We start from the raw sequence: 22516 nt of genomic DNA, 5'->3' as shown, positions 1-22516 counted from the left end.
TTACTTAACAAGCCCACTCTTACCTGGCTGGCTCTGCTCCCCTCCTTTGGTACTGGCCGACTTCTGTACGTGCAGCATTAGTTTGAGCAGATCATGCCATCGTTTCTGCCTGTAGCAGGTCTGAATGTGTCCCAAAAAGGTAAAGTTTTGCTTTTTGGAAAATGTCTGGACAAATAGTTCCTCAAATGTCTCTCGTAGAGGCAACCAAATAAGCTTATGGTCCACTGGCTTGAACCTGGGGGGGGCGGGGGGGGGGTAAAAAGGTAATTTTACAAATTCCTAAAGCAGAAAGTAGGAAACAACACAATGCAAACTAATCAAAGTCAGAGATATGGCTAACAGCACCGAGGACTTCGTCAGTGTTCAGCTGTGATCTAGTTTCACACTTCAAGTGTGTGACATAGTCATGATGAAGAGTAAACATTTTAAGCACTAAGAAAAGTTTGAAATGTCTAATGGCCAGCAAAAGAGAATGTCATCTATTTTACTCTCACTCACATTTAAATAAACACATATGGAACAAACCAAGTTTCTATGGATGGAAGACGGAACCCTGCTGGCTCAGGGACAAGCTGCTCTAAGCTTTGATCAGAGAAGCACTTTGCAGAGAATGGTGGGTAAAAGAAAGGAACTTCGAGCTTTCGCTCACTAATACACTGACAGGCATTTTTTAACCTCATTTATTCAATAAAAATGTATGGAGCATCTTTCCTTTGTTAAGCTGTGAATCAGCAACACCCACAAGGTCCTGGCCTGATGTAGTTTATCACCTAATCAGAGAGATAACACAGAAAACATTTCTATGGACCATCAGACAGTGGCTTAGGTACTAACTGTGGCAAAGGTTTAACAATAGGGGCATTGGCAATGTACACAGCTGTGATAAAAGATTTCCTGAAGAAGGGATATTTCAAAGAGACTTAAACAAGGAAGTGAACTAAGCAGGTTTCTGTGAAACGCAGATGATACTACTCAAGGATAATGTATAATTAATAAGTGGTTGAACCCAATGCCTGAAAACAGTTGAGTCAGCATAGGTTTCAACTGTTTGGAAAAGGGACTAAGGCTGAGGCGCACTCAGCTCCACCGAGGAGAATGCTGGAGAAGTGCCAGAGTTCATTAGGAATGCCTTGCTGGCAAAAATACACCTGACGTGTTCCAGATTTTCTGGGAAGACAGCAGAAAATTTTAGGAAGACAGTGATGTGATTCACTAAGATCATAGAACAGCTGTTCTCAATTTGTGGGTAACATACCAGTTATTTACATTACAATTCATAACAATAATTAAAATTAGAAATAGAAACAAAGTTATAGTAATGAAGTATCAATGAAATAACTTTATGGTTGGGGGTCACTAAACCATGAGAACCTGTATTAAAGGATCCCAGCATTAGGAAGGCTGAAGGGACTACTGCTGTAACTGTGAGATGGTAAAAGATTTAGAAAGTCAGGTGAGACAAGGTGACAAGACCAAGCACTGGAACAGGTCAAAGAAATGAAATAAAATACATGCCATCTAAAGAACAGCGCCAGTCTTAAAAGCAATAGGGGTTGGCCCAGACTAAGGCAGCACTATACTAGTTGAGAACACAGAACATCAAGACAAGACAGGCTTTCAATTCTGGACCAGCTACGGCATCTAACAAGGGAAAAAAGCCACTCTAGCCTTCACAGTTCTCTCAAGTGCATGGTGGGGAGTCTGTACAACAGGACTGTTTGGGAAGCAACACAGATAAAGGACTGAAAAGTGTGCCATAGACAAAAGGACTACACAGAGACTTAGTCATGACAATTATTACTAAGAACTGCCTCTGTTACTGTTCGTCTATAGACGATATCAAAGATTAGCTTAGTATTTCAAATGAGACCACTTCCTGTAAAAGAAAAATTGGCTTATTAAAGGCTGAGCCTAGTAACAGAAGCTCAGTTAAAAGGCAATGCAGAGGTCAACTGATGAAGGAAGAGAAACATGTCACATGTGTAGCTCAAGGATGAAGGATGTGTAGCCCATGAGCCTGAAGATCACCTTCAGCAAGTCCTTAACTCCACTCCCAAAATTAACAAAAGAAAACTATATATGCATCTTAGAAAAGAGAAGCATTTCAATCAATGCAGCACAGATACGCAAAGGAATCCAGCTAAAGAAGGAATGCAGAAACAACCTACACACTACACACAACTTTAAAGCAAAGTGGTCAACGTGTCTTTTGGAAATGGTATCTTAGGAGCAACTTCAGAAATTTCTGCCAAATATAATATGGGTCCAAAACATCTTCCCCCACGAAGGATACCAGCTACCTATGACATACACTAGGGCTGTATTTAAGAACTCATCTTAAAATGGCTACAAGAAAGGAAAAGGAGTTTGCACACTGATACACGGAACAATTGAAAATCAAGACAGAAAACAGACCGTGCTAAATTATGAAAATGAACGATGCAGAAAGAAAGAGTCCGTCTTCACTCAGGGTCGGCTGAGTGAGCTCGGCCATTCACCCCTTTCAGTGTTACTTCTCCTAAGAATGGCCTGAGCATGGCAAGGAAGTGAAGAGTGGACATTTTATCTATGTTTAATTTTCTTCAGTCTTTCTCTTCTCTTCCTTCTCAATTTATCCAAAGAGAAACTTTGGTTCTTTACTTTCTGGAATTATAAATGATCGTAAAGTCTCCTGATAAATGGTCGCTTGCTCTGTGCTTTACTGCTCTGTGCTAGTCACTTCTTCCCCCCTAGGGGCGCCATCTGCTCCTTCTATCCCCATGTCCTTTCACCAAGTCTTTATGCTCTCCTCATCCTTACCCTCCTGGAAACTGGTTTTCATTCCTCCCAAGTAATATAAAGGGGTGTGTGTGGTGCCTACCAGAAGCTCAATGTACTAAGACAAAAATCAGATGAACATGAAATGAGAGGGTGGGGGGTATATACAGTTATAGACTGCTTGCGACATCAACAGAGCCCAGAGTCTGCTTTCTAAGAAGGGATTAGATGACATTCATCATTTAATATTAATAGAAAACAGGCCTAGCTAGGGTATGGTATGGTGGCACAGGCCCATAATCACAGCATTTAGAAAGTGGAGGCAGGAGAGTCCAGTGTTGTAGGCAAGCCTGAGCTACACAGTAATACTTTCTCTAAACAAACAAAACCACCAACAACAAAAACCTATCAAACAAAAGAACCAGAGGCAAGTACTAGCTGGGAAACAAACTAGACTCAAAGAGAAAAGAAAACTGAAAAACCAAAACAAGAAACACAAAACCAGAGGAAGGAAAGGGGGGAATGAATGGGAAGGAGTTAGATGGGAAAAGCCAGGAGGTCATCATACAAAATAAAATGCACGGGATTTTCAAAGAATAAAAATACTGTTGGGGGGGGGGAACCCACCCAAAGAGCATTGTAATGCTATACATGAACAGAGACTAGCAATCAGAGAGCAATCTCAGTATAAATCTGAAAAGCTTTACGGCTCTTCAAAGTGCCTTAAGATTTGTAAACCACTGAGGCCTACTTACACTTTTAATATATTTGTTCTATTTAAATACATTCAACGTGAGTTATAAAACATGAAACTAATTACACATCCTAGGAATAGGATATTACCATATCTCCCTGAGTATTACCAAATTTTGGTTATTTTTGGCCTTCTCATTTTACGCACAAGGTAGTCTATAATAAAAAACTTGATTTATGCCATTTTCTACATATTACAGAAATAACTTATGTTTCCATGTATAAAAAAATGTAACATTTTCACTTAAATTTAAGAGATAGGCAATGAAATAGTTCAGTGGGTAAAGGTGCTTGCTGCTAAATCTGAAAACCTCAGCATTCAGGTGCCTTCAAGCCACAGCAATAAATTAATCTACTACTGTGCAGTGCAGCTGGCCCTCTGCCTTCCACGTGTTATGGCACTCGTGTGTCCTCAAGCACATACACAAGCAAGTTAGCCCACTGCTGTTATCAGGCAAGTGGACTGGAGGCCATCTTGGTCTATAGTTAGCTCCAGACCAGCCAGACTACAGTGAGACTCTAACTCAGAAACAAACTGTACTGCAATGGGAGAAGAGGAATAGGTCTTTGCACAACCTCCAAGCAGAACAGACTTGAGTTTTGTAAGCAAACAGCATTTCCCAACTCTAGCAGTAAACACAACATAGAATTTTAGTAGTATGTGAATCACACTTACCCTCCAAGCAAGTCTGCAGTGTCACTTTGTTGATTCATATTGACAACTCTCAAATGCTGGCCTTTACGCAACAAAGGAAAAGACATATTTTAAACATTTAAAGGTGTCAAGCTTTGATGGTGCATGTTTTTATGAGTTACAGCCCAGCCTGGTCTGAAAAGTAGTCCAGTACAGCCAGAAACAAGGAGAACTTGTTTCAAAAAACATAAACAACCAAACAAAAGCTCACAATGTATTCCTTAAGAAGGCAGGCAAGTTTTCACACATGTGTTTTCTTTGACCTTCTCTATGAATTTCAGAAGCCTTAAATTCCTTAACATCTAAAAATTGTAACCAACAAAATGATTCTTCAGCCGGGTGGTGGTAACACATACCTTTAGTCCCAGAGGCAGAGGCAGGCCTCTGTGACTACAAGGCTAGTCTGGCCTACAGAGTGAGTTCCAGGATAGCCAGATCTACATGGAGAGCTTGTGTTGAAAATACAAACAACATATAAAAAGATCCTTCAATAAGTTGATGCCTATGATGACTAAATAAATACCCAGAGTATATACTACTATTTGGCCATAAAAAGGAGTAAGACATTTTTAAAAGTTGTCTAATAAACTTAATTAAGCACAAACATAAGCAAGTCTTGCCATCCACTTGTAATGTTACCCAAGAAGCTGAGGCAGAATCACCAGGTTCCTAAGTGGGAGGCCAACCTGGGCTAAGCTACAAGAAAAGCAAAGCAGCATGTGTGGCATATATACAAAGCACAACTGCATTTGTTTTGAAACAATACATATGTACGCTTATGTTTGGGTGTATGTAGAGATTGTAAAAAAAATTAATGTTAATATGTAACTAGTGGTTATTTCCAGAGAAATTGACTATAAATGGAATGAGGCCACTTTAAATTTAATACCCTTAGATTTACTATTTAGAAGAAAACAACAACAAAGCAAATCAAACAAAAACATTAAACCTGGCCTGGTGATGCACATATAATCCAAGCACATAGGGGGCTAAGGCAAGAAGATGCCCCCAAGTCTGAGGCCAATCCTAGGCTACAAGTCAGGGCCTTTGTTCCCCTACTTGTTCACCCAATCCGGCCCTGCTCCTCAGGTTACACGTAGGGCCTATGTCCCCGACCCAAGGTTACCTGTAGCATAAGCCAAGTACTGGACAGCGGAGGTTTTACCAGTTCCTGTCTCTCCCACTAACAACACAGGCTCCCCTTGACTGACACACACTGCGAGCTGCTCAAGGAGAACAGAGGACGGGCGGGTAGCAGCAAAAGTGCACTTCTCTCTAGGAAAAGGAAAGAGGGAGTTACAATCTAGCTAGGCCAGGCGTGATGACGTGGGCAGAATCTAGTAACATCCGACTTCAAACTTAGTAACTAGGAGCGTAGCTCAGTGATAGTCTTGTGCAAGTCCCAGCAGAAAGATAATAGAGAAAAACATCTAGGCTTCAAGCTTTTCCTAAGTGTTGGACATAAAACACAAATCCAAAGAAAAATGAGAAAATAGAGCCAGGCCAGGCAGTGGTGGCGCACGCCTTTAATGCCTGTACTTGGGAGGCAGAGGCAGGCGGATTTCTGAGTTCGAGGCCAGCCTGGTCTACAAAGTGAGTTCCAGGACATCCTGGGATATACAGAGAAACCCTGTCTCAAAAAACTTGGGAAAAAAAAAAAAGAGAGAGAGAGAGAGAGAGAGAGAGAAAATAACCCAGAGTAATTTTCTTCATATTGTAACATTCTTAGAACATTCAGACTACAATTTACTGTGCTCTACAAATATTGAACATCTATTCAGCTGGTGACACATATAACAAGATAACACCTGTGGTTACGATGCAATGTTCTGAACACCCAAAATATAAGACATACCCGTACAGCATATTCTTGAACAACTCACTTCCCTTATATTAGCTTCAATTCCTCATTTATACAGGGCCTGGAAATGGCTCAGCAGGGAGAGGCACTTACTGCCCATGACAAGCCTGGCAACCAGTTGCCCTGTGATGTTCACATTACATGTCATGGCACACACAACCATATACACAAGTCATACAGATACACACGTATCTTCAAGTATTTAAAGAAAATTATATAATTTGTGTTAAAATGTCTTCCCCCCAGCTGGGCGGGGTGGCGCATACCTTTAATCCCAGCACTGGGGAGGCAGAGGCAGGCGGATTTCTGAGTTCGAGGCCAGCCTGGTCTACAAAGTGAGTTCCAGGACATCCTGGGATATACAGAGAAACCCTGTCTCAAAAAAACCAAAAATAAAATAAAATAAAAAGGTTAAAAAATATTTTAAAAAAAGTCTTCCCCCCAAAATTGAGGGTCTAACCAGAAACTGTGACTATGACTTGTCTTGAGATAGGTAGGGAAGGTGGGCAGGGTTGTGTGCTTACTTCAATGGCTGGTGTGATTGGTTGTAACTTAAACACCATGAGATGCCAAAAACACATTTCCTATACACATTATTTAGAATTTTATTTGATCCTAGCCTTGAAGAAAAGTATACACCAGGACAGCCTGATATATACTTGAGCGTATTTCACTACATAAATCGTACTAAGTCAGATCAAGGGCTGCTATCAGTTCCAAGCTGCTAACAGCTATCAATATCTCATCCCTAGAACCTATTTTGGAAAATTACTATTCCTCCAACACACAGCAGAGTGGAGATCTGCCAGCCCAGGCATGCTTTGTTCACACAATCTGCAGCTAGTGAATTCTACTTACTTCTGAATTCGAACAACTTCACTTTGTTTCCGTAAAAGCCGCACTCGACCTACTTGGACGTCTAGCTCATTAATGACAATTTCTGGTTTATAAAGCTTACAGTAAAATTCAGCCTGTGGGAAAGAAAGATTTCAATTAAGTTAAAAATCTTCCTGTTTTTAAACATTTCTTCAGCCAAAGTATCTAAATGAACTCAGCAATGCTTCACCATGAAAGTAGTGTCTACTTCCAAGATACCCAAGTTAGCATTACATCAAGGGTTTCTGCGTTCTTACTTTCTTTTACTTTCCAAGTTTTTAAAATGCTTAACACTGCACACATATCCAAGGAGTGGTACCAAAGACAGCTAGTGTAATTGTCACTGTTACCCAGAGGACAAAGTATCTGGCCATGCCTATGAAGGACTGTCATGATGCTGCTGACTGATGTGAGAAGAGCCACCTTGACTCTGGGCAGTACTACTCCCTGGGTAGGTGCCCTGCACTGTAGAAACATCGGCAAGCTGAGAACCAACATTGATTAAAGCTTTCTGTTCCTTGACTGTAGATACAATCTGAACAGCTCTCTCAAGCTCCCACCTCTGCGATTTCCCTTCAGTGATGGGGCTCCCACTTCAAACTGTGACCAAAAAAACCCTTTCCCTAAGTTGCTTTGCTAGGGGACTGTACCATGCATAGCAACAGGAGAGAAACTCTACCCTTTACTGCATACTGCCTAGATGAAAGTGAACACACTGACATTTACCACGGGCTTAGAGGAAAGGAAAATCCACTCCTAACATAAAAATTCAATTGTTCTTTAACTATGCTTTTGGCGACTTTGCATTTCTAACTATAAAGTAAGACTCCATGGTCTATCTCTAGAGAAAGAAAAGCTGCAGCAGCCGTCCTGTAAGTCAAAAAATAACCATTCATCTCTTACCTTCTTACAAAGAACCCAGATAAGAGCTCAGGTTTGAGCCTAGAATAAATGGGCAAAATATTTACAGGAGCCCTCTCCTCCCAATCAGCACAGGAAACACTGACCCATCTAAGCCAATCCCAGTGGTGTTTCGCAGCCTTTGCTTACTGAGATGAACACACTTACGAGCTGTTTTCAGGAGGGTACCCCACGGTCTGAGACCAAACCAATCTACTGCAAAAGCTCAACAAACAACTTTACTATTACAATTACTGCTGTGATAGTTCAAGTAAGAAAGCCTTGATTAACCCAGCCTTTCTGCAGGCTTCAATACCACCAATTCCACTGCTCAAAGGCTTTCACCTTTAAAAAGTGTACATGTATCACCTTCTGGACATCAAATCCAGGACCTCATCAATGTTGAGCACACATACTATCACTGGGTTGCAAGTTTAGCCCCTCAAAACCACACATTTTGATTTAAAAAGTAAAAGGTAAGCTATCCCCACAACCTAAGGGCTAAACCTAGAGAACTTAGTACCAGTCATTGAAACTATTTTCATTTTTAAAGAAAAACAGTAAGCTGCGGTTCTGGCACATGTCTTTAATCAGATCATGTGTTTCAGACCAGAAAGTGCTACACAGTGAGGCACTGCCTAAAAAAATAATAAACAGATAAAACTAAAACAGAAAGAAAAACTTGTACATGAAAGTACACACTTTCTCAATGCTCCTGAGAGTGTTTCTACTCTGAAAACAAGATATTCACAGAAACACTAGGAAACGAGGTCTAAAGTTACATAGATGGGAGTAAAGTCACTTTAAGAAGGTACTATCGCTGACTGGGAGTAAAAGGCCATTCATGTCTACAGAGGAATCAACACCCTAGCAAAGCAGCCCAGCCTTCTTTCAACATGCAAGCACATACCTTTTTCTTAGAAATGTTCAGTCTGCTCCCAATAACCTCTGCCATTCTCAGTTTTTTTGTCTGCTCAGAAAGCATAGCAGTGAAACAGTCCATAGCCTAGTAAAGACAACCAAGGGAACAGGAGTAACACATTGGGCAAGAAAGATGGAACAGTGCGTAAGAGCATGTACTGCATTAGCAGAGGACCTGAATCCAGATCCTAGCACTAACACTGGACAGCTCTCAACTGTCTTTAACTGTACAGCCAGAGGATTCAATGCTACATTCGTATCTAGGAACTCATAGATAGAAAGAGAGACATATAAAATTAAAAATCTTTTTAAAGCCGGGCAGTGGTGCGCACACCTTTAATCCCTGCACTTAGGAGGCAGAGGCATGCAGATTTCTGAGTTTGAGGCCAGCCTGGTCTACAGGAAGAGTTCCAGGACAGCCAGGGCTACACAGAGAAACCCTGTCTTGACAAACTGAATGAAAGAATGAAGGAGGCCACGAAGCATTTTAAGGTTCAGAAAACAGAATATGTACTGCAAAAGAGGTTGCTTTCTATTCAAAGTAACTTACCTTTAGCACATACACTGAAAGAATGCAAACCAGATTGGTTGTGGCTCTCCCTTCAACTAGTGTTTTGGGAGCACATTATCTTTACGAAGCCTACTTTGTTTCTAGGGAATTAACAAAGCTCTACTCCTACAGGGCCTCCCTTCCCCCAGGCTTTACTTTTTTGAAGTTCCCATAGACTTCTCTAAAGCAAAGATAAACAGATGAAGAGAGTTACATAAGCTATAAGAACCATAGCTCTAGAGCACGTGATAAACCACACCCATTTTAGTCAAGCTCTCATCTCAATGTTTTACTGTAAAAGCCTTACTTCTTCTAGGTAAGTGATTCACTATATCTGTTTAGCTTGAAGGCAGTTCAGTTTTAAGTAGCTAAGGAGATAAATGGTAGCTAGAGAAGCTGGCAACCAGTAAAGACACCAACAGCATCTTACCTCCTGAAAAATATGCAACAATGCTGTTGAAGATGTAGGGTCAAAGCCATGAGCAACTCTATTACACCAGTTCAGCAGATCCCTTAAAAAACAAACAACAAAACATAGGCTGACAAGATGACAATCTATTTAGTACTCTTAAATCTCACATTATGTGATGACTAAAGTCTCCCCTATTTTTCCACCAATGTGAAGCAAAAAGTACTATAGATTAAGTCCTTGACCATTCCAGTTTCTCCCTGACCCACACCAGAAAAGGTAACAAGAAAGGAAAGAGACTAAATACTACCAAATTAGATTATGAGTTCAAGGCCAGCATGGTCTACACAGTGAGTTCCAGGACAACACAGAGATATCCTGTCGAGAGAGAGAGAGAGAGAGAGAGAGAGAGAGAGAGGAAAGAAAGAAAGAAAGAAAGAAAGAAAGAAAGAAAGAAAGAAAGAAAGAAAGAAAGAAAGAAAGAAAGAAAGAAAGAAAGAAAGAACTACCAAATTTAGGGGACCCACTGATTCCACATATGTCCCCACGGAGGATGGAGAGGTGAGACATAGAACTCATTATATAGAGCAAACCCAGAAAGGCTAAAGCTTAAGACCTTTTCAGAAAGAGCACCAGGTATGGTGACACACATTTGTAATCCCAACACCTAGGAGGTATCTGCAGGCTATGTTGGGTTAGCAGGGGCTACACAAATGGACTCTGTCTCAATCACCACTCCCACCACATTAAAAATACAAACGAACAAACAAATAATCAAACAAGCAACTATTTAAGTTAATTTCTAAAGCTCTGGTTTTGAGCTATGCAAGCTCTGTCCCAGTTTGGGTTTACAGCCAGGTCAGGCCTGGAGGATCTTCCTGCCTCAGACACTTAGGATGCTAGAATTACAACATTCGAGGTACCCGCATCTGAACCTGCCCATAGGGATCTGATCTCACATGCAACCCACGTGCTTAATCTGTAAACCTGAACATAAAGCCCATCTGCTTCTAACTAGGAACTTTCCAGCAAAGGGAGTACCTTAAAGATAATTCTCTTCCCTCAAGAACCACTCTTCTGTTTTCTCTCTCAGCTTCTGAAACTTCCTGTGGTGCCTTGTCATAGGCAACACTTGGACAGCAATGTTTTTCTCCAGTAAGCTCGATATAAATGTCAAGCAAGTGATCAGTTGCAGCTAAGAGGCTTGGGTATTTGCTCTGAAGAACCTGACTCAGGGCGAGAAAAAACAATCCACAGCTAGAGAGACTCTTAAACGTATCTTAGCAATCTAGCAGAAGAACATTGTCCTAGTCTGGCCAAAGACCTGGGTCCCAGCCCTAACTCAGGGGTGGGGAATGCACATCAACCACTGACACTAGTCAACCAAAGAGTTCTTACCAATTTAAATCCTTACCAAGCACAGGACTTTGTATTCTCCCTTTGTTCCCACCCATTCACTATACTTGTCCCTCTCCTCATACTATTGACAAACTAGCCATCTACAACAGTTTAGAATGTTCTCTCTCCACTGCAGAGCTGTGTAACTGTTGGAATGATTAGCACTGGACCTGGGGCTTGGAAATTCTACATCACAGACGTACTACCCAACCAACATTTTATAAAATATTGATGGATGTGTCTATTCACTTCTGTTTGATAGGGAAATTAACATAAAAGAGAAACCCTAGGTTCATCTGCCTTGTCTGCCAAATGAACAATGTGGTCAGGGATGCTTGGGAGACAAGGAAGATTGCAAGGAGTAGAAAAGGAACTTGTCAGTCACAGGTAGCTGAGTAGACATTGCCAGCATAGAATACAGCCCCTAGTCAAGATATAATGGGGGCACAAAGTTTCAGAAAATGACAGAGCAGTGGCGACATACATCTTTAATCCCAGAGGTTAGAAGGCAGAGATGGGTGAATATCTGTGAGTTCAAGGCCAGGCTGGTCTACAGAGAGTATTCTAGGACAGTCAACGCTACAAAGAGAAACTCTGCCTCAAAAAAATCCAAGAAAAGGCGGGGTGGGGGTGGTGGAGGGGGTGGTGGTAGTGGTAGCGCAGGCCTTTAATCCCAGCACTTGGGAGGCAGAGGCAGGTGGATTTCTGAGTTCTGAGGCCAGCCTGGTCTACAGAGTGAGTTCCAGGACAGCCAGAGATACACAGAGAAACCCTGTCTCAAAAAAAAACAAAACAAAACAAAACATCCAAGAAAAAAAAAAAAGAATAAAAATTGTTAGGTGTGCTGAGATCAACATTCTGTTTGAAAGTGCAGTATCTCTAGTTCCAGAGCATTAGATGTCTTTTTCGGAACTAGACTTTGGATATTTCATTTAGGCATGCTCCTATATTTATCCCTATGTGGAGCTTCTGGAATTTTCATGATGAAAAATAGAAACAAAAGCCTCTTATTATCCAAAGCTGCATACCTCATTCAGGTCTTTCTTATTCAGATTATGCAGGTGAATTTTGGTCCAGTATTTGTCTAGCATAGTAGCATGACTATTCATTGGTCGGTACCAACTTCCTCCACAGCTCAAGAGCCTGCATTGTAAAGGAGAGAATTCAAACAGTGGCACATGAAAGGTTCAGACTTCATATTGAGTTACAGTCAACCTGCTTCATATACAGGGCACTCCCCCAAAAATCTATGACGGATGACTGAAACCAGACAGTACAAATTCTACACATAGAAACCAATGGTAAAGTTTTATTAATTATGCAAAACAAGAATAAAGTATAATATCCCCATGGGAGAAACAGAATCTTATTGAATTTGATGACAGCCTGTAGTGCAGCAAGTCTCTACAACAAATCTACTAAACTCTAAACAACCAATTAGAACAATACTATGAAAGTTGTAAATTTTTGGTTTTTTTGCGAGACAGGGTTTCTCTGTATAGCCCTGGCTGTCCTGGAACTCACTCTGTAGACCAGGCTGGCCTCGAACTCAGAAATCCACCTGCCTCTGCCTCCCAAGTGCTGGGATTAAAGGCGTGCGCTACCACGCCCAGCGAAAAGTTGTAAATTTTTATTTAATTTTCCATTAATACTTTCAAATCCTACTGACTGAGCAGCTAAAACCATGGTAAGTGAAATCAGAAATAGGATGACTGCTATACAATTCCTTATTCATAAATAAAGCTGCCATTTTACTGCTAGATACAGGTAAATTAGGGTAGGTTACTTGACCCACAAGTCTTTTTTTTTTAAAAAGTACTGATAGAATTTTTTCAAATTGTTTTTAAATCACTGGGATAATGCCACAGTGTGTTTAGATATCAATGATAAGATGTTTCTTTGAAGCATAAATGACTTCAGCAATAAATGACTTCAGCAAAACAAAGATCGAACCTGGTTTGAGAATCAGGACAGAGAGTCACACATACCTCCTGGTTGCGAACAGCTGAAATGTCGGAGCTACTTTTAAACAGTCGCCGTGGCCAGGAATCAGAAGCTCTCCATGTTCCAGCAGAGGGATCAACACAGAAACCTAAATCACAAAACCCCATTGATAAAGTCATGGGGACAGAGTTGATAAGCAAACAAGCAAACACCACTTATGTCCAAATGATGGACATATCCTTAAAGTAAGCTCCATCCAGTTTTCTTCACACTGCAAACTGAAATCAAATCCATTTTTGTTTTCTAAGTTGCACTCCAGTACACCTTATTAACTCAATAGTCACTGAGTGCTACTGTGGTCCAGAAAAAAAAATCAAGACAGTAGGATGTACACAGGACTTAGGACTTTTAAAACCAACAGATGCAAATGGCCAAAAAAGCATGATAAGCTTAATTCAGAAGAATTCACTGAACCTGCTCCAAAGATAAAAAGATTCACTAAATCATAAAGAACGAGCCAGAACCAGCTAGATTTGGTGGGAGAGGAATGCCCCTCCCAACACATAACCATTATTTGTCTTCTCCAGTTATTTACAATTCAATACACACTTAATGTAGAGCTTCACCTTTGGTCATAGTTTAAGGATTTCAGAAGAAACACAGACCGCCACTTAACTGCAGAAGTAAGCCACCTTGTGGCATGCTCCTATAATGACTGCATAGGAAAGAGCTATGTCAATCTGAGATCAACAGGAACACAACTGTATAATCAAAAGCATCTCAAAAAAACAAGCATTTGAGCCATTTGTAGCCCTCTTCTATAGCTGCCACTCCTGGGAAGCTGATCTCAAAGGTCCAATTGTATCACTAACTGCTCCCATCAAGCATTAGACAGCTCACTTTACTTAATCACTATCAAGTCAGCACAAAACTCAATAAACACTCTGTGCAACACAAGACAAGTGAAGAAACCCACGTTCTCAAGTCAGAGTAGGTAACTAGGAATGAGCTTCTTAAAATGTATCATGTAAAACTCAGAACACCAAAACACCCCCCAAGCGCTGTGGACAAAACGTTCTTCAAAGACAAAATGTGCAGAGTAAAGTGCAAAACGTCATACCACATCCAAAGGAGCATAGTCAATATCCTCCAGAAGGATCCAGTAACCTTTTGTGGCTGCCTGTGTCAGGGTGCCAGGCTGCCATACAAACTCTCCAGGGACATCTGTACAGCGATACATGCCTAGTAGCATCTGTAGAAAGAGGTGAATTAGAGAAATCAAACACCTGAGATAGCAAGGCTTTGAAAAGACGTGTGTGTGTGTATGAGCCGGGCAGTGGTGGTGCACACCTTTAATCCCAGCACTTGAGAGGCAGAGACAGGCGGATTTCTGAGTTCGAGGCCAGCCTGGTCTACAGAGTGAGTACCAGGACAGCCAGGGCTACACAGAGAAATCCTGTCTCAAAACAAAAAACAACAACAAAAACCAACAACAACAACAAAACAGTCGTATGAAATTTCAACAAGGGAAGAAGGCATGTGAGGTTTACAAAGCTTGCTCTAAAAGTCAGAAACAAGGGCAATAACTATTTCTATGTTCCCTTAGCAAAAACATTAGAATGCTGATATATGCAAACAAACCAAACCAGCAATACTTGCCATTTCTTAATTACCTTGCTGTCTGTCTGATCTCCAAGCTGGACTTTGAGAAGCTGAGGAGGTTTCGTTCTACCAGTCACTGCAGCTAAATGTTCAACTAAGGAGGTTTTGCCACTTCCTATTGGTCCTTCCAACAACACAGCATTTTGAGAAGCCACTGAAACAGCTAGCAGCTGAAGATTTTTACACACAGACTCAACCAACACAAAGGACTTAAGAGCCAGCTCCTGTTCCAGGGAAGAACTCCTGTCACTTGCCTAAGAAGAAATGTGAGAAATGGAAAGACTATTAGGAGAGCCCTTCCCACAAACAACACAGTTAATTTCTTCAACAATGCTTCTACTGACATTACATTATATAACAAGAGTGTGAGCCAAACTCAGGAGGATATGCTCTGCATGTTTTAAAAACTATTTTTGTGTAGAGCAAAAGTGTGAGGTGCCCTTTTTATTTTTAAAAAACTGATACCATTTTATTTTATGTGTATGGGCATTCTGTGTGTGTGTGTCTGTACACCACATGTGTACTTGCTGCCTATGGAGTCCAGAAGAGGGCACCAGATCCTCTGGAACTGGCATCACACACAGGCTTGTGAGCTGTCTGCTGTAGATGCTGGAAACTGAACTGCATGCTGTTCCCCTGGAAGAGCAGAAAATGCTTTTGTTTGTTTGAGACAAGGCCTCAACTCTGTAGCCTTGGCGGCCTCTGCTTCCTGAGTGCTAGGACTAAGTAGGCCCAGTAACTGCTCTTAATACTGGAGTTATCTCTCCAGTCCAAGGACAATTTCTAAATATATTTAAGAGCCTCATCAGTAACCAGTGGATTTTTTTTTCCATTCCACTTTCCATATGCTAACATTTTATACTCAACATTAGCAGTGCAGAGACTATTAACTATAGTTCCAGGATATCCAAGACAATCTCTGACCTCTATGGGCTTCTGCACTCATGTGATGCACAAAACATACACATAGGCACACACATGTACACATAATAATTAAAAAGAAAATTTGTTTAAAAAAAATCAACAATGCAGGAACTAGCAGCCTAGTTATATGTTTAGTACATGTTAAGTATGCACCTCTTGCATAGATGTAGAATGCACAGACTGAGAGCTAGCTGGGAAAAATCTGGGCACAGAGAGAATACATTATGTTTCAATGCATCTGATGTTTTCAGGTACAGGAAGAACTGCAGTCTTTTGTTGTCGAGTGATCCTGGCCTAGCCAATATATGTTTTTAAGCTTCAATCCTTAAGTCTCTTTTACACCAGCCTTGGTTTATTGTTTTGTTCTTTATCAATCCTGAGATCACAGGCCTGCCTATGTAACTATGCCTAGCTTCAAATTTTGCTAAAGTTCAAAGCATCACACAGATGACATTATATTTCTACTTTCAGATTTAAAAGAGATGAAGAGAATATACAGGACAAACTCAGGGATGAATTTATCTTCATTTCTCACCTAAACACTTCTAAAATGGAACATCACTTTAGCAAACACAATATGGATAACACATGATTCGTGGACCTTGACCAAAGAAACTGCATATTGATGGTTTATGGAGCACAACCCCTGGTGAGGCCACAATACCTGCTCTCCAGGACTGGAGGATAGCTTAGGGAGCACCACACCACAGACAGCTGCCACACTGGAAGAGAGGTCAGCTGAAACTAGGTGCCCCTGAATATACTGAGGTTCCTCTCCCTTATGCCAAAGGGAGACTTCTGGGTTGGCTAAAACCAAGGCCTTCTCCAGATCCTGTAGCTGAGCCTCTTCTAACAACCTAAGAGGGAAAAAAGGTCCATGAATTGCCACAGAAAAGACACAGCAAGACCTCCAAGTAGGTCCCTACTTACCTCAACCTGAAATGCACCAACTCATCACTACTGAAGATCTTCCTTAAGAAGGATAACTTGTGTTCCTCATTCATACAGGTCACCAAAGCGAGACAGTTAGCTGTATGCCTGAAGGAAACAGAAGCATGTCAATTCTCCTGCCCTCCTGTTGACTAACAAAAGTACTCACCAGCTAAACACTAAAAGTAAAATCTTAACCACCACAACACACGTTTATGGGTATAAAACACAAAGCAAGCACAATGAACTCCTTTAGTGGAGCAGGAAAAAGGGCGACACTCCATGCATATAATCTTTTTCTAATGAAAAACTGTATGATCGAGGTAAGGGGTAAGAACAAAACAGAACAAAAAGATCTAGGGCTGGAGAGATGGCTCAGCAGTTGGGAGTACTGACTGCTCTTCCAGAGGACTGGAGTGCAATCCCAAACACCCACATGACAACTCACAACCGTCCATAACTGCGATTCCCAGGACCCAACAAACACACAGTCAACACCATAACCAACAGCAATATCTAAAGAGTTTTTCTTTGTCTTTGCCCACTCCCACCCCCAAGTTAGCACAGGTTAATCCACGTACCAGCGCACCAAAGCATCATGGCTCCTGAGGAGAGGAACACACACACTCCAGTCCCAGAGTTCCCGAAAAACAGTCTGCCTGTGCTGTAGAAATATATTGGCTGCTTCCATTAGGTCCCGGAGCTTCATCCGCCTACGTCCATAGCGCACTGGGTTCGCATCAGAACTCTCAAGGAAGAGTCTCTGAAACACTGGATAGGTGTCCTTAAAATAGCGCAGGGCAAACCTTCAGGAGGAAAGACAATATCAGCATTCAAGCAGTCAAGTGCCTATTTGTACTCAGGGACAGGACTGCAGGCAAAACTTACACAACTTTTGGTACCTCAGAGTGTGGGGAAAACAATGCTGAAGCCATACAATCCTAAAGATGGAAACCATTTCAGGTTGAGGACCCAGGCCCTATCATGAGTTAACAGTCGAGAATTGGCAAATCACCAAAGGTGTTACCCACAAAAGCACCGCACATCTTGAGTGGTAATTACTAAATGTACTCACAGAACACTTACTGAATTCTCACTATGAGGAAGATTTCTAGAGATACAAAAACCCATGTTATAATTTTTCCTGACGTGCTGCTGATAAGAGAGCCATAGACAGACACAGAAGAGGAACAAAAAAGAAATGTTCAACTGAATCTCGGGGAGGCAAAACCAGGTGCTTAGGCTACAGACTAAAGCACACAGAGGAGATCTTTATGAGAACACACACACACAAATAATAATTGTTAGATGCAGATAAAACATGAAGTTCAACATATATTAACAAGAAAAAAATATGTGACAAGTGGAGAACAAGAAATAACAGGAAATACAGTACTGAGGAGGACGGGACCAAGTTACTCTCCAAAGTGAGAAGTTATGGGAAAATGAGTCCAAGAGAAATACTGTTAGAGACACATGGGCACATATACACGCAACCCCTACATCATACACCTCTCCACCACCAACACACACACACACACACACACACACACACACACGCACACTTAAAAATCCCTGGCCATACAGGAAACTAAAACTGCAACCTTACAAAGCTTGCTAGATGCAGTCAAAGCAGTACTAACTGGAATGTTTATATCTTATATGAAATGTCAAATTAGAAGAAAGTAAACACCAAATTAACAGAAAAAAACATGAGTTCAATAATAAAGACCAATGTAACTAAAAGCTGGTTTTCCAAAGACAGCAACATAATTGAAACTTTCAGATTTTGGGGGGAGGGGGGAGACGACTCAAAGAATTAGTATCAGGTGTCTTATACTCCCAAAACTTCAGAGGTTAAGGCAAGAATATCATTAAGTTCAAAGTCAGCAATTTTATAAATATATTTAAAGGACAAGAGAAGACTAAAGTGTCAAAACACCTAGGATGCACAGAGCCTCGAGTTAAATTGGCAGCACCAAAACACACAAGAAAAAAATATACAAAAACTCTAAAGTGACTGTGTTGATATAACATGAATTGCTCTTAACTATATATGAGCCACACAGTCATTTTTTAATTGCATACCCATTAATACATCAATATACACAATCACCAGTATGTTCACAAGATGAATATGTGTGAGAAAAGGTTACCAGGGGTTTGAGATTTGTTGCTTACCAAAAACCTGAGATAGAGATTGCTTAAGATCAACTGAGTTAATTTACAGTTTAAACCAGAGTCAGGGGGTGGGTGTGTCCTCATTTTCTTTTTCTTTCTTTTTCTTTTTTAGTTTTTCGAGACAGGGTTTCTCTGCATAGCCCTGGCTGTCCTGGAACTCACTCTGTAGACCAGGCTGGCCTCCAACTCAGAAATCTGCTTGCCTCTGCCTCCCAAGTGCTGGGATTAAACGCATGTGCCGCCACTGCCTGGCTTTTTTTTTTTTGGTCCTCATTTTCTGTCTTGCCTGTAGCACCACTACAATTTACAGAAAATCTGAGCTCTGAAAGACACACCTCCTCTGGCCATGAGGACCCAAGCTATTAATACCCCCAAGCATGAATGTTTAATTATTTAGAGTCCCTATTGTATTGTTGATCACAGTTTTTGTGCCCATTCTGGAGTCTTGAAGGACCTGGGGTGCTCTCTAATGATGGACTAGTATGGGAATTGCTGAAATATACCTACAGCTGAAAGGAAAGTCATAGCATAATACAGTTAAGAACCCAGGGCAGGAGTCACATTAGTCTCAGATATGCATGCTTTTCTTTGAACTGAGGATGGAGGGGGGTGCTATGTAATGCTGTTTTCTGAACATGACATGGCCACCGCTGTCATGAATTTACCTGTACAGCATCAAGCCAAAAGATCACTCAGCATTCCAACAGACTGCACTAACTGAATTCAATAGGTTACAAAAGCAAACAAAAAACAAAAACAGAAGAGGAGCACGTGAAGCAGAGAAGAGGATGTACCAGGGGTGGCTGCTGGGAGGCTGATGTACATAACCTTAGCCGCCTTCTTCTTCTTCTTTTTTTTAAAGTTTGCTATTTTACTTTATTTTTTAAAAGATTTATTAATTACTACATGTAAATACACTGTAGCTGTCTTCAGATAAACCAGAAGAGGGAATCAGATCTCATTACAGATGGTTGTGAGACCATGTGGTTGCTGGGACTTGAACTCAGGACCTCTGGAAGAGCAGTCAGTGCTCTTAACCACTGAGCCATTGCTCCAACTCACCTTTAGCCTTTAATATTAGCACTAGGGCAGTGGAGCCTGGGATCTCTGAGTTTGAGGCCAAAACCAAACGACAACAAAAGAACATAAAATTTAATGCTGGTGGAAAAATACAAATTAATTAATTAATGAATCTCTAACACATTCTCTAGAGGTGGGATTTGCAAGTTGCCACAATTCCTGCTTCCTTCTGCTTCTCCAACAGCATGTAACCTCAGAACTACCTTATCTGCACATCTGCCAGATTCTGAGCTGACTGGGACATCACAGCTGTTTTCTCAGACACTTCATGCAGCTAAGCCAAGAATACTGGTATACACCTGTAGACCCATCACTTGGTATACTACTGGGAGAGGATCACAGAGTGAGGTCAGACCAGATAACCAGTAAAAGCTGGTGAGGAGATGGCTCAGGGGTAAGTACTTGACACCAAGGATGAACACATGAATTCAACTCCCAGGAAACACATGGTGGAAGGAGAGAACTGACCCAATCTGTGCTCTGACCTCTGGGCCACCCTCTATGAATAAATGAATGTAAAACAACAACAACGACAACAAAACTTAAAACAAAACAAAAACAAAAAAACAAAAATTGGGTCTGGAGAGACAGTTCAGCATTTAAGAACAGCTGTTCTGAGTTCAATTCCCAGCAACCACATGGGATGGATCATGACCATCTATAAAGGGATCCGGTGCCTTGTTCTGGCATGACTCCTACATTAAACAAAACAAAACAAAACAAAACAAAACAAAAACAAACAAAAAAAACCCCTCATAAATAAATTTTAAAGACTCAAACTCTGAAGCCTCTTACCTCAACCTCCCAAGAGCCACCACACTAGACTTGAGAAAGAGGCCATCATCTTACAGAGAAATATGAATCAAATGGCTACTCACGGAAGAACGTCAGGATGGCTACCAATGAGTTTGCTCATTGACACACTGAGTCGTTCATGCAGATCGTGGTTGACTTGGCCTCCAGTTTTAATGGCTTTAGCATTTCTTTCCAGCAAATCCAAAAGGATAGGGCGCAACTGGCGACCAAGCAAAAGGGTATAGTCTTTATCTAGGAGCAACTGTGCCAAGGAATCCAGGATGCATTGGCGATCTTGAGGTGTCCACACCTGAGTGAGAAGCAAGACAAATGTCTATGTAAACCATATTCTTTTGTACCAGAAGGATCAGAACACTAACTTAGAATCAAAACACTAATTCCTAGATTTCTTAAGTGACTTCATAATACAACGAAGCATGGTTTTGTTACAATAAAAGATGAGTTTGTTACTGAAAAGTTCCAGTCTACTGAGGCTATACACAAGAAAACCAATACTTGGGATTCTATTTTAAATGATATGCAACTTCAGCTCAACAGTAGATGTTGCGGTGTCTCAACGCTGTCCAGAGAATGTAAAACCCTGGTGTTCTCAGTGGCCTATAACGCACGAGGGTGGGCTTAATTCCCAGTACCAGTAACAAACGTAACGTATTTCTTTTTCAGCCAAGATGCACAGGGCATATAAAAGTTGCAATGGTTTGATTAACAAGTTTTTCATATTTATAATGCTGTAAAAGTATATCCATAAAGTACTGTTCTTTTACTTTCCTTTGTTTGTTTTTTTTCGAGACAGGGTTTCTTTGTGTACCCCTGGTCGTCCTGGAACTCACTCTGTAGACTAGGATTGCCTCGAATTCAGAAATCCGCCTGCCTCTGCCTCCAGAGTGCTGGGATTAAAGGCATGCGCCACCCACGCCTGGCTGTTCTTTTACTTTCAACACTATTCTAAAATAGGATTTATGCTGGATGATTTCACCCACCCATTAATATACGCTGATCGTGTTTTGGGTAAACCTGAATATCTGGCAGATTAATTATATCGTTTTATTTTGACTATTTTCAGCTTACAATGGGAATATCAGATATATCCCATTGTAAGCCAATGTGTGTAAGGGCATGCGCTGGTAATCTTGGAGATACTTAAAAGAAAAAAGCTCTTAAAACAAATCTTTATGAAAAATAAAGTCATTTTCTATCACTACCAAAACACTATTATAAACTGATGGTTTAAAATAACAAACAGTGCTGTGTCATTTATTTCTGGAGCAGGAACACATTTTCCCAGAGAAGTTTACAGGCGTTATCATCAGTCTTCCTTGACGCTCCATGGCTTCTGGCAGTGGCTATCAATCCTCCATTTTCCCTGGCTTTCAGCTAACACCACTCCAATCTCAGCGTCTGTCAGAATCACCAATGCCATTTCTCCATCCTTTCACAAAATATAAGTCACACTGAATTAAGACTCTAGTGATCTCATATTTTTTAACTTTTGTGAAGGATGGTGAGTATGGTCAAATTGACCAAATCTAGACTCATCTTTTGAGCATATTTGTCTCTACAAGGTTGGCCTCTCAGAGTGCCAGTGAGGGATTATCTTGGTTATGTTAACTGATATGGGAAGAGTCGCTTAAATTGGGTAGATCACTCCCTGAGCAGATGTGAACTGTATAAAAAGAGAATTAAGGAGCAGCATTCGTGCCAGGCGTAGTGGCTCATGCCTTTAATCCCAGCACTTGGGAGGCAGAGGCAGGCGGATTTCTGAGTTCAAGGCCAGCTTGGTCTACAAAGTGAGTTCCAGGACAGCCAGGGCTATACAGAGAAACCCTGTCTCAAAAAAAAAAAAAAAACAGCATTCATGGT

General features: G+C 41.1%; 1 protein-coding gene across 2 annotated transcripts in view; it reads right to left on the bottom strand.

Annotated features, from left to right (window-relative positions):
* The window catches only part of Mdn1 (midasin AAA ATPase 1), a 118104-nt gene that overhangs the window by 91440 nt on the left and 4148 nt on the right, over positions 1 to 22516 (bottom strand). For both annotated transcript variants that reach the window (XM_006537476.3, NM_001081392.1), the window contains exons 2-16: positions 20719 to 20945; positions 17161 to 17385; positions 16580 to 16687; positions 16314 to 16506; positions 14737 to 14979; positions 14184 to 14315; positions 13108 to 13211; positions 12148 to 12262; positions 10763 to 10947; positions 9743 to 9824; positions 8752 to 8847; positions 6924 to 7036; positions 5331 to 5479; positions 4187 to 4247; positions 24 to 235 (exon numbers count right to left, since the gene is read on the bottom strand). In XM_006537476.3, the coding sequence (XP_006537539.1) occupies positions 24 to 235; positions 4187 to 4247; positions 5331 to 5479; positions 6924 to 7036; positions 8752 to 8847; positions 9743 to 9824; positions 10763 to 10947; positions 12148 to 12262; positions 13108 to 13211; positions 14184 to 14315; positions 14737 to 14979; positions 16314 to 16506; positions 16580 to 16687; positions 17161 to 17385; positions 20719 to 20945 (2245 nt within the window). The remainder of the gene's footprint in view (positions 1 to 23; positions 236 to 4186; positions 4248 to 5330; positions 5480 to 6923; positions 7037 to 8751; positions 8848 to 9742; positions 9825 to 10762; positions 10948 to 12147; positions 12263 to 13107; positions 13212 to 14183; positions 14316 to 14736; positions 14980 to 16313; positions 16507 to 16579; positions 16688 to 17160; positions 17386 to 20718; positions 20946 to 22516) is intronic.

The sequence above is a fragment of the Mus musculus genome, chromosome 4, assembly GCF_000001635.26.
Source record: "Mus musculus strain C57BL/6J chromosome 4, GRCm38.p6 C57BL/6J".
Lineage (NCBI taxonomy): Eukaryota > Metazoa > Chordata > Mammalia > Rodentia > Muridae > Mus > Mus musculus.
This window is presented reverse-complemented; position numbering and strand designations above follow the sequence as displayed.